General features: G+C 36.7%; 1 protein-coding gene across 1 annotated transcript in view; it reads left to right on the forward strand.

Annotated features, from left to right (window-relative positions):
- PRKN (parkin RBR E3 ubiquitin protein ligase) overlaps positions 1-13363 on the forward strand; it is a 541751-nt gene that overhangs the window by 100288 nt on the left and 428100 nt on the right. The window contains exon 4 of the mRNA XM_088532999.1: positions 6473-6591. Coding sequence (XP_088389125.1) covers positions 6473-6591 — 119 coding nt within the window. The remainder of the gene's footprint in view (positions 1-6472; positions 6592-13363) is intronic.

Genomic DNA, 13363 nt, shown 5'->3' on the forward strand with positions numbered 1-13363 from the left:
TAACTCCAAGTAGGAAGTCGTTAAGCTTCTCCAACAATTGTAAGCTTCACTTGAGTGATAATGTTGGCAGAAAAAGTAGCAATCAGCACTCTGACATCATGTTGATTACATAGCATTCATTATGATTCTAGTTGCAAATTATTTCTTTTGTATTTAAGGAGATATTGAACATCTTAGTGCATTCAGCACAATCTATACTTAAGGAAAATTATAATTATTGTTATCTTGACCCCTCACTCATTGCTAGATGACAGGCATACTCTCCCCTAGCAGTGAGGGGTATTCAACTTGATCATTAGCCCTGCCTCTGATGAAATACTTTGAACCATTCAGTTTACGTAGGGCTTCAGTAAGTTTTTGGTAGCATTATTGATGCATATTAGAAATGAGATATGATGGATTTAGGTTATTATAGTCTGTTAACTTATCTTTTCTGTCATGTTGTTTGATAAGTAGTATGGAAAGATAATAAAAATGGAAATAATTTCTATTCCAACACTTATGATCTAAGCATATAATTTGTCGCACTACCAAAGCTATCTTAGTAGGTTAGTCAATGAATATTTCTGCTTTAACTTCTGGAAGCTCTTGGAACCTTCAATTGCTGTTGTCACATAGTTTCTTGCTTCAGTTAAAAAAGGAAAAAAATAAAATCAGACTTATTTTCAACTTGTTGCCACATGGATAAATTTAAACTTGCTACTTTATGGCACTTCAGTATAACTGTGTACTTTCTAAATACATGATTTCCCTAATGGCTGAGATTTCAGAAGTATTTCTAGAATTTAGCTGAACTAAATGCTATGCAAGAAGAATGAGTGTGGGAGAATGAGGAAATCTGGTAGTGTTTTTAAAAAGTATTTGAAAATCGTAGGAAAAGCTTCATTTTCATTCCTGAAAATATTAGAACAAATAATCTAACTATCTGCAAGTATCTGGAAGAAACCGAGGAGAAAAGTAACAATCATCCTGAATTCCTTAAAAAGCAAATCATTTTGAACTGTGGAAATAAAGGAAAACAACAGATTTTATGTATTAACACTTGTATGAATTTTGGCAGTTTAGCATGATCCTGTTATTTGTAAACTGGAAACCCTGATATACATAAAGACACTGTTTATTGCTATGAACTTGTCTACTAAGTTGTAGATGTAGAGTAGGTATTAATAGTTCATAATCAAAATGAAGGGATATGTTAAATGGGCCTGCCCTACATCTGATATTAATCAATATTCTCATTAATGACTTAGAGGGTGGGATAGGCACTTCCTAAATTTGTAAGAATCACCAAACTAGGAGGTACTGTCAATAAACTGGAAGGCAGTCTTAGAACGCAAAATGGTCGTGATAAATTGAAAGTGTAGTATGGAAAAAAGCATCATACTGCTCAGCAGGAGCAAGCCTAAAGAATTGCACTTGTCTGGCAGTAGTCAGACACACAAATACAGAAGAGATTACAACAAATTGAACAGTCAAGGATTCAGAGGTTCTTGCTATATCAAACTGATCAGGAACCAAAAATGCTGTACCAGTCAGGTTAAGGGAAATATTACACAGGAGTGTGTATACAGAAATATGACCTATGAGATGCCTTAAAACTGCTGTGCTCAGCAGTAGAAAGACTTCAGCTGGAATTTAGGTCAGCTCTGGGAGCTGTACTTAACACCACTTAAAGAGAAGTTCAAGAAGAGATGTTCTGAACTCTAGAGAGTACTATTTATAAGGAGAGAATGACCATTTTGCAGTTGACTACCCCCAAGGAAGACAAAACCAATATAAAGTACTGCTGCAAAGGGAAAGAAAACAAAGTTTTGCATCTCTGTAGTAGAAACTAGAGAAAGTTTAATTTCAACACGTAAAGTTAAAGCTAAAAACAAATATATTTTTGATGGCAAAGACACTGAGGTGCTAGAAAAGATCACTGCAAGAAGGAGGTTGTACGTTTGCTGCGACTTCAGAAAGGAGGCAGTTGCTTACTTTCCCTAGCAGACCCAGTCCAATAAGCATGCTCACATATGAAAAGGGCAAGAAAGGCAGACCAGTGTTGCCAGACAGTAAAGCATAAAATGACTTTTGCTATGTTGAAAGAAGTTACAAGAAGAATTTACCAGTGCATGCTAATGAAAGATGCTCTATTTCTTAAATCTCTTGAGGCCACAATGCAGATTACGTCTAAGGCTAGGGGACAGATAAAGCCTGGTGACACATATGGAGTGGGGTTGCAAAGAACATGCCAAAGGAGATGCGAGGTTTCACCAAGTTCCCTCCACAGACTTTTTTGTCCTAGGGGTCTGAAATAGGTCTGGTGGGTTCTACTTGAAGCCGCATGGGAGATTAGGGTTAGGGTTCTGCTTTGGGTTAGGGTTAGGAAAAAGATAAAGCTTGAAACACCACGTGAAGCTTGTTGTAGTAGAGATGACTTCTGGAAAAGTCAAGTTATATTCATGGTCTGTGAAATGCTTTTGCACTCTTAACAAGTCAGTTTTGTAAGGACAAAAAATCCTGGGGGTGCTGATCTCAATTTATGGTAAATTAAAATGCTGCTGACCACTATGACTGATCATACTTGTGCTGTTGTTAGGGACGAGCATCATGTGATGTCTTTTTGAAAGACCTGTTGGCATACCAGCAGGTATGGCAAAGCTGGGAAGGGTGTCTGTCCAAACCAAAGTCTGAATGATGGCCAAAAGAGACCGTTATGGTACCTGGCCAGTACCTGAACACTGAGATTGCAGAAAACAGTAACTGCAGATAGATAGATAGATAGAGCACTTTTTCCTTGCCTCAGCCTTTATTCACCCACACAATATACATACCTACAAAATGGACTGCTAGTTATGATTTAATTTATTTCTGGTGTTAATTCTCACCTTCAGTACCAGCACTTAAAAAAGGACATCCTTTTAAAAAAAAAAAAATTGTAATTTGCTGTGTCTGCAATTTCTTGCTGAGTACCAGTGTTATAAAATATTAATGGAAAGTTTTATGAAAACCTATAGACCATGATTGAATGAGGAGAGTCGAGGTTGTAAGGTTGGTGCTGCAGCAATTTTAGTGATTACTGGCATGGTGCCATAATTACAATTCTTAATATTGCTACGTCACAGCTGCTGCATAAACCAGGTTTCTTTGTCCTTGTTTCTTTCAGTTCTCCTCTGAAGAGGGAGTCAAGGGAATAGAGACTCAGTCAAGAGTCATGTTAAGATTTCCACTGATAATAACAAGCCAGTGAAGCCAGTGTGATGTTGGGCTTCAGTGTGGTGTGATATGCCAGTGTTCAGCATTGGCATATTTGATCCTGTCGTCAGCATCCCCTATTCATGGTGATGCTGCTTAGGATATGCACCTAATGGTGTACTGCACATTGTGACATTGTGTCAACCCGCCTGCATGAAATGGTGGGCAGATTGCTGAAAATCAACATTTATTCCATTTAAATTCCTTAAAATCAGGTCACTCTTCCTGTGGCTCTCTGAAACCTTTGCAGTATGAGACATTTCCAAAGTTATTCTGGGCCTGTACATCAATCTGTGGTGCTTAATTGCTCTAACTAAATATATTTCTTGTTGTGCTTTGAATTTGTCCATTGGGGATGTTTTTAAGGGGGATATGCATTTCTGTATTCATGAGAAAGGAGGGGGAGAGGAAATAAGGCTAACACAGTTTATTTTCACGAGGAGTAAATATCAAGCTAACATACAAGATTTATCCTCTACAGTAAATCAGCAATATACCTCATTCCAGGCCTCTCCTATGACTGCTATTTTTTACTGCAGTATTTGGTCATGCTGATTTATGCCATACTATCCTATGAATATTTTGCAGAGTATTATCAATAATATAATTTTATCTTCGGGTCCAGATGGAATGAGCTTAGAACACAAAGCAGGCAGAAAGCATGATTCTTGCCCTAAGTAGTTTACTACTTGAAATAAAGTTGGTATAAAATAGGAGACAGGGACACAAGACATCAAGAGGATTGGATCAGGAAAAGCATCAGCCCAATTAACAAGAATATTGTATTCCATAAGGGCTCGTGTACTTAATAACATGGTTCTGCTTGACTGAAAGGATTTCATTAGTCGTAGCAGGAATTCATCCAAAGAGTAGGACTGAATGAGGAGAGTGAGTAGCGTCTCCCAGGTCTGCTCAGGATGAGTGCTCCTGCTATGAATAGAAGCAGCAGCCTCATTAGGGCTCAAAGCCCAGGCAGAAACCAGAGCAAAGGGAGAGGAGTGGTGATACAGAAATAGGTGAAGAGCCCTGGTGTCACCTCCTGCCACAGCTGGTCTTTGTACAGCTGAAACTCAGTCAGGAATAATGATTTCTGATGCTTCTCTTTATACTGGTGTTCTTTTTTAGCAATGAAATTCTTGTTTAAGTCATGAAATACTTCATTTAAATTGTGTTAAGTTTAATGTTCTTTGCTGTCTTTTGTCTTTTAGTATTTTTTTTTCAGTTTTATGCCGACATGAGGCAGTAGGCAGTTATGCCATGAGGCAGTTATGCCTCAAGGAGTGACCAAAAGGAAGGGGCTACCGAAAGGAAGGGGCCGGTGCACTCCTTTTCACTTTCAATACCATAATTTAGATTTTGGTTGTGGATCATAATTCAAACTGGTTCAAACCAACAAGTGCGCTTCTTGGTCCTAATGTGATAAGTCTGAAGCAAGAATGAATAGGGATCCAGATGTTCAGAAATGACATACTTGATTTGGATTTACTTCTCTTCTTGGTGCTATATGTTGAATAGTTCAGCATATGCCTCTTTTTCTTCATTTGAACCATTTTAATCTCAGGTCTATGTCACGGACTGATTTGAGAAGGGTGCTCTCAAGTGCTAGAGTTGCTCTTATTCACATAAGAAGATCATGATTTCATTTAATGTACGTGTGTGAATGGATAGATGTGTGCTTACTTTTCACAAAATCCAAATTTAATTATAATTCTGTTATTCTTTATGTTCTAGTAATAATTACTACTACCTATATTGTAGTAATTAATCTTTCCCAGGCAAGCATAGTGGGAGCATACTGAAGCACTTGATAGATGTGTCGAGTAAAATTTATCATGTAGACATCACTGATGTCCTCTAGAAACATGGTTTATGTCTGCCATCACTGCCATGCTTTTTAGTATGTATTACATTTATTTTTCAGCGGTGTCAGTATGTTCTTTGAAGACATCCACATTTTTTCTTAGGTTGTATTCTATTTTTTTGACAATAGAGTTCTGTGAAGTTTAATTTTGGAGACAAAGTGTAACTGTTTCCTTGTTGGGCACCTATGGATAGGTGTAATGTGGAACTGTTAGGAATTGGTAGGGATTTTCATTAGCAGAACAGTCTTGCCCTTGTCATTCTGAAGGACATGTAAAAATAAAGCAATTCAATCTTGTTTATAAATATTATTTGAGGTTATATTTTATTGTACGATAATATGATCAGATTCAAATTTACTTAAGCATTCTATTGTTGAAAAAATGTAAGGAAGAGCAGGAAGATGGGTAAGAAAACACCAGGAAACTTCTGATGTGTAAGGGAATATGGGTCCTATAAATTTACCCTTGTTAGTAGGGAGCAGTTCCACAGACATTCGTTTTGATATTGGAATAGTTGGAGGAAATCTTTATTTTGAGCTCAGCTCAGTTTTTTAAGCTGGAGTCTCTGGAGCAGAGATGGCTAGTCTTGATTAAAACCAGTATGCTGGGAATCTTCCATCATTCCCTGAGGAATAACAATATTCACCCTAAAAAGTGGCTTACTCAAAGCAATAACCAGTATTGCACGTGAAAGCAAGTAATTAGCATTGCTCCAGGCTTACACGATTCTCCGCATATCATGTTTTGTTCCATAGTTTCACAGAACAGAATGTGTTTCATTTCATTTTCCTTGAAAATGTACTTGGCCTAATGTCTTGGCAGCAGATTGCTAACTTTGCTAGGATATACAGCTGCCAGCAAGAATAAAGAAATCTTTTTCAGGCTTCCATGTATAAAACTAAATTTACTAAATTAAATATTTGTTTCCTTGTTGTATTATCAATCAAACTAATCTTTTAAACTTGATCCAAGGAATCTGTCATGCAAGTTGGACTCACTAAAAGCTGAGATTAGATGAATTTACTGGAAGTAAGGCAAAAGTTATGTGTAATTAAGTAAATGTTCGGGTATTTAATCACATTCATCACTTGCCAAAAATTTCAGTGGGCAATCACCAGTGGCAAGCTCCAACTCAAAAGTGGATTTGTTTTTTGGGGGTTATGCAGCTGCAGCTATTGATCAAGAAACAGCAGATCATGGAAACTGTTAAGAAATAGACCAAGCAGTACAAGCAAAATGGAGAGCTCAGGCCTTAAAATTACTCCATATATTTTCTTTACATATCATTCACAGAGTAAAATAGAAACCTTTTGTTACAGGTTGTTACTCATTCCAGTGTAAAATGAATGTTTTATTTATTTTCTTCCTGACAGGTGATGCTAGTTACAACAGTTTCTATGTTTTTTGCAAAAGTTTCTGCCAAGCTGTGAAACCTGGGAAACTGAGGGTCCGCTGCAGCACATGTAAACAAGGGACGCTGACTTTGGCAAGGGTGAGTGAGTATTCTAAGGCTTTCAGAGCACGCAGAAACTATATACATCTTCTATCTATTTGAACATATGTGCTCACGGATATATGTATGTCTAGCTCTATCTTTTCTTTCTGCCACAAGTTGTAGGATGAAGTTGTGAAAACTTCATTCACTTATCTCTATTATTGCAGCTTACACAAGGAAAACATTGGGGACAAGAGCTTCAATCCTGGAAAGACATTCTTAGCTTTATATTTTCTTTTAAGCATGAATGGTTAATCTGAAACTATGCATAATACATGCAACTAAAGTATGTGCTTAAGGGTTGGAATTATAGATGCTTATATGAAGCTCAGAGTAGCATTTAAAGCCACAAAGACCTGAGCACAGTCATTAATTATGAATGTTATGGAGTGAGACAAGGAGGGATTAAGTGGCCTTGCAGTTGGGAATATTAATCCATGTGGCCAAGCTGCCAAGGCAGGGAAAAAGTATTGTGATGGGACACAAAGCTGGTAGGAGAGCTGTCAGACTGAGTTTACATCCTGAACCAGGACTGTTGTTGCACTGGACTGTACTAAACTGGCAATTGTGATATTTTTGAGGTTTTACGTGCAGGCCCTGCTGAATTTCACTGGTTGAATTTCACTAGGGAATGAGAGCCCTTCCTCTCATAAATCACAATGCTTGTCAGAAAAGTTTCTTGGGCTCAGAAAAATTAAGGATTTTCTGTCATATATTTGACACATTTTAGTAAATAAATCATTATCCGTGGCTAATTTAACTTTAAGGTTTGTAGAGTAGCCCATTGCTTCTACATCTTTATATCTAACAGCACAGTGAGATTCTTTAAAATCCCAACTCCTATATTCTCATTGAAATAATAGTAACGCTTTTAAACAGCTTATTCAAAATACTTCGAAACACCCCTCTCCTCCCCCAGCACCAACAAAGCCCCTCGAGCTCGGTGTGCTATTCCTGAATTATCTGAGTATCTAGTGTATTTCAAAGGCATTTTGTGGCATTAAAAATGACATCAAAAGGGATCTCAGTCAGTAATTTAAAGCAGTGTGTAGCACTCTAAGATGAAGACTTCAGCAGAATCTGAGGCAAGTTGCTTTCCCTGCTGATGAGACACTAATTTATAGTTAATTTATAGTTAATTTTTACCTAAAAGGGGTGATCATGGTTTGGTTCATCCTTTAATGAACCAAAACCACTGGAGTTCTACTCTCAACTTTAAAAATGTTCCTCTGCAGTCTTGTGAATTTAGCTTTGTCTAGAAGTGAGTAGTAGAATTTCTGAAGCAAAGCTTTTCATTTTTTTAACTCTTCTGTCTTGGTTTCTGTACTGCACAAGAAGGATTTTCTTGTTTATCTCAAGGAATTATTGGAAAAGCTCAGAATATAAATAGACCTGCACTAATCCTTCACGATTGCTGTTCTCTACCAACACATCTGGAAGGCCATTCACTGGCAAACACTTCCATTTTTTTTCTAGACTTCAGCTATCAGCACCAGATATTAACAAACTGCATGCGACTCAAGAATCCAGCCAGTTGTTTTCTCTCAAAAGTCTCATTTAAATATTGGTAATCAGTATAGGTTTGAACCAGATATGATTTGATAGAGAGAGGAGATGTTATTTCTGACGTACTTTTTCTAAAGACTTTCTACCCAGGCTGAATATAAACACAGATAATTAATAGGGCATTCAAATGGCGTATAAGCAATAGGGCTGGTGAAAAACACTCCCATGGGTGGCGGAGGGGTTGGTACCTTCTATGCTGCAGTGCCAGCCAAGACCATGACAAAGGAGAAAAGAGGGAAATCTTCTCTTAGTGTCAAGTTACAGATTTTTGTCTATCATCTCAGTTTTTTAATAATGCTTATATCTATGATAATAATTTGCACTGAAGGTCTGTGTTTCTTATACCTCCCTCCCCGCCTCCAAATAAAGAGAATCTGTTGTTATTCTTTCTCTCAAATTCCCATGGAACAAGTCCTCAGGAGCACTGGGTGTGTCTGGCCCAGTAGTTTGGGCTGGCAAACCTCAACATTTCCAAAAGGGAAATGTTTGTAATAGGGTCACACTTATTTTAATGAATTTGCCGAGCAAGTTTCTTTTTTTCTAAATGCATACAATTTACTTTAATCTCACATTTCTGAAGATTAGCTGCAGGATTGTGTATGTGCCTGGTCCTTGTGATGTTCTTATTTTCTCATTCATCTTTCAGGGAAATAGAAAATAATTCTATCTGGAAAAGCTTGAAATATATACTGATAGCTGTGGAGTTTTATTGTGCTTATTTTTCAGTACATTACAGAAAGCTCTTTGCCTTAGTGCAAAGCAAAAGTGTTGCTCAGAGCTAGTGCCTGTATCGACTATGCTTTTTTTCAATTCATAGCAGTCTACAGTAAGCAGGTTATGTCACACTGAAAAAGTGACTGTCAATCACTGCTTCTATGCACAGTTTAAAAATATTCTTGTAAGGAATAAGTTAGTATGTTACCCAAAACCTTCTTTTGCTTCTGCAATTCTACTTGACTGTGCCCATGATTGCTAGAAGGAAATTTCTTTCCTGGTATTACAATAATTTTCATTTCATAGAGAATTAGTCAAAGTGGAGTTGACACAGTACTTTGATAAACCATACAAAAAGACTCTGTGCCTCCATACCGCAAATCTATCAGGAAGGCCAGAGGGTTTTTTGAAGTTTGTTTTTTTTTCTTCCCAGTTCTCAATAAACTGTGCCTGGCCTTTAAATGGCAGCACAGCAAAAGTTTCTTAAGAAGCTCTCCTGTGCCATAAGCAGCAGAGCATCATGTAAGCCAGCATTTGTTCCAGTAATTCTTTTATGGAAATGAAAGTGAATACCTGTGTAAAACCCACACAGAGATTTGAGCAGCCTTAACGTACTGTACATGCTAATCCTTTTCTCTTCATTAGCCAGAAATGACCAACCTCATTAAGTTGAGCTTTCTCTTTTCATAGGCATTGACTGACATTTAAAAATTCTGCTTTCTCATTTAAAACAGTCTTATTCTAAAACCATATTTAGCTGTCATGCTTATTTGCATAGCATTATTTTAATATAGGATACTCAGTGTGAATTTGTGATACTACATTTCTGGGAAATTAGAGAGCCCTCTTATTTTTATTTTTACTAAAGGCATCCATAGAAATGTATGTGGGACGTACACCAGACTGATTCAATTATAAGAAAACATCAGTCACTATGAAAGTATCACTTCTCCTTAGATTCACTAATTAATCACGCATAAAAACATGTCTGGAAAGACTGGAGTGTGGGAGTCTTACACAGACCACCTACAAGCCTGCCAGCAACCTTCACTAAACAGCTTGGAAATCTTGGTCATTAGTTTCGCTCTCTTTTTTATTTCTTTTATTGCTTTTCATTCTTTTTAAAAATATTTATTTTATATGCATACAATACTGCAATTTATACCAGTTGCCATGTTCTCAATGATATATGTTAGGATATATTTCAGTCTGGAAAAAAAATGTTGATTTAACTGAACATAGGAGTCACATTTAGACTTCGCTTTTGGAGTCATAGCAATATAAAGTTGTTCACAACTTCAGCTTTACAACGAAAAGGAAAATGCATTTCTACAAACTAAGATCTGATTCTGCAAATGGTTATATACCAACTTATGTACTCATACGACACACTTAAATGTAAGTGACTTTGTGGTGCAGTCCTGCTGTGGAATACATTTGATTCATTATCTATTTTTATAGTACGAAGTGCAACTAGTGTAAAAATCTGAATTAAGGCGTAGTAAATGGACTTTCAGTTGCCATACTTACTCACTGGGGTTTTGCATAACATTTCCTATAATTTTTCTAATTTTTTTTTCATAGCTCAGAAATTATTTCAGCTCCTTCAGACATGATGAGTTATTTTTAAATCTGATACAATTCACTGCAGCTCTGTTGAAACTTGGTTTCCCATACCGTTAACTGAGGTTCAGTGCATGCAGGTCCATTGCTGTTCCTGACTTCTGAGCTCTAGAGAGCTTTAATGTTGCTTTATTAGCTGTGTCAGCCTGTTTATTAATCCTGGGGCAGAGACAGGGAGCTGCTCTTTCATTGTTTGCCATATTACAGATATTATAGTCATCTCTTGCTGTTCATCTTAAACTAACAAAGGAAAATTATTTGGATGTTGTTTCGCTGGCACCGTGAAAACCTTGTCGTTTAGGTAGCTTGACGTTTATTGCAGGCTATATAGTACTTCAAAATTCTGGCAGGAAAAAAGCTCTAAATACTTCCAAGTCTTTTGCCATGAGTGACAAATAACATGTCATAGATAGTTTAAGTAAGTGGTCTTCCTAACAGTTGAAAATGTAGTATTTTTGAACTCAGTACTTTTTTATTTACTAGGAAGATAAAGATCTGTCCTATTATCATTTTCTATATTTGAATTCCCCCTTCCTCCCTCCATTTTAATAAACTTGAATAGGATATTTTCTTTTTAATGAATGTAAAGTCAAGATATTCAGTGTTATAATTTAAAAAAGACAATGACTTTAAATGTCTGTCTTTAATTACTTATTTGCCTTTACAGGGGTTACTTACAGTCCTGTTCTGGCGATGCTTTGTTCTTCTAGATAAAGTTTTGTTTTTAATCTGTCCCCCCTGCCTTTTTTAATATATCGCTGCGAGAGTCCACAGTGAGCTCCACCATGAACTGTCTCTCAGCCCCTTCTGCAATTCACCATTTCTATCCTGGCTCAGTGACAGAAAAGGAAGGGAGTCCCACTCAGTGCACAGGAGTGAGGGTGTCGAAAATGAAAAGACGGCAGCAGCTCATGATTTTGCAGCCCTCACCACTGCTGACCAGTGCTGGGATACATTACCAGTGGGTTACAGAGGAATTGAGACTCTCCTTTCTGGGTACTGTCTCTTAAACCTGGCGCGTGGACTCTTGTCATGCCTCCTTGGCACAGCTCTACTTCAGAACTGGCTCAGAGTCCAGTACTCCCTGGCCATAACACCTTGTGAATATTACATGTGTGGAGGGTGTAATGTTTAATACCAAATGTACATATTTATGTTTAAATAGTCAGTGAAAATAAATGATTTACCAAGAATTTTTTTCCATCTGTTCCAAAAGACAGCAGTAATAATTCTTAAATGTAAAATAAATTTTGCAAAGGAAACAGTTTTCCTCTAGTTTGGAAAAAAAAACCATCATAAAGGGTTTTGTTTCATTTTGATGGGTAAGAGAGTATAGTTTAATTTTTAATATATTAGCTAAAATTATATGATAAACAAGCACTGACATGTCTATGCATGATCTACAGTATTTGCAATTTATTGTGTTATGTCATTTCATTGAGATTAAATACTGTAAAGTAACTTAAAGTCTGGAAAAATACCAGCTCCTGGAAAGAGGAAAAAATGACTCCAGTGCTACGTACCGCTTCAAATGTATGTGAAATAAAGCTGCACTTAATGAAGTGGGTTTCTCCAACCTAGGTAAAAACTGTTACAAATGAAAATAATTTCCTAATTTACTTTTAGATTATATTTTCTCATGAGTTTCTGAAGTAAATGCCCTACTGAATGGCATTTAGGAATGATCCCAATCTTGCTGGCTGGGAACTGGTGTTGAGTTCAGAGTATCCTGTGTTGCAGATGTCACTGGAAGTCTGACTAGAAAAAGATACGATGTTCAGACTAACACTTACTTTGCCCAAAATACTTGCTGCTTTTGAATTACTTGTTTGCAGAAATTCACATTCTCTAATTCGTAACTTGATAAGTATGCTTTTACAGAAGGACTCTCTTTTAGGCATCTCCTAATCCTCCAGAAATGACTGGAAATTTGAAACACCCAGAAAATTTTGTAGCATGGTGTCCTAAATACTTGCAGATCAAACTGTGAATTTTCTTTGTCCTCTCTCAACTTTCTTAGCCTTTTATGGTGAAAGGAAGTACAATGAATATTTTTCAATACCAGCTGGTGGATATATGTCTGTATTTTAAACATTTAAGCCATTTCTACCCTGTCCAAGCTGGCATCCTAAGCTATATGTGTAGGTGATATCTTCATACTTTTCTCATATATACATTTCTTTCATGTGAATGTATACTTATTACTCAGTAAGACCAAAATGTGCTCTGGATGGCTTGCTGGAGTTTATTACAGAACAAAAAATAACTCGCACTATGACAGTGAAGTTGTTTTAATACGGCAGCTGCCACTGAGATTCCGATGTCCCAGTGCATAACTCTCTTAATTTGCTTTCCTTATTAAAGTACAGCCAAACTTCTGTCTTACCAGTATTATTCCTTAGGTGTTTGGGGGTACAGAGAGATTGTGCTCACGCTACATTATTTCAACATTTTTCATAATGATGGATATTAAACAATTCTAAGGGTTCAGTAATTTTTCCTAATTTTTAAGATGTTAGAGTATCTTGTGTGCCAGCTGGCTCAAAAAGAAAAAAAAATAACTTGTTTCTTAAGATGTAGTAGCAGAAACAGCAAGGTGTAGAACACTTTCTCAAATGTGTTCCTTCATTTCTGTTAAGAAGCTGATGTAATTTTAAAACTAGCATTATTAATTATTACCATATATTTATATTGTTAATTAAGATAATTTATTAAGGTAACTTGTTAAGAACAGATGAAGATAATTCTATATCTCCCAACAAACTATAGACACATCTCTATTTCAGCTCATTTTGCAAGCAAACCCCCCCAAACCTGTATGTTTCTGCCTCATATCAAAGTTTTTTTCCTTTCTGCGGGCGCAATT

Source organism: Tinamus guttatus, unplaced genomic scaffold (assembly GCF_059628265.1).
Source record: "Tinamus guttatus ecotype Peru unplaced genomic scaffold, ASM5962826v1 Tinamus_guttatus_pri_ptg000473l, whole genome shotgun sequence".
Classification (NCBI taxonomy): domain Eukaryota; kingdom Metazoa; phylum Chordata; class Aves; order Tinamiformes; family Tinamidae; genus Tinamus; species Tinamus guttatus.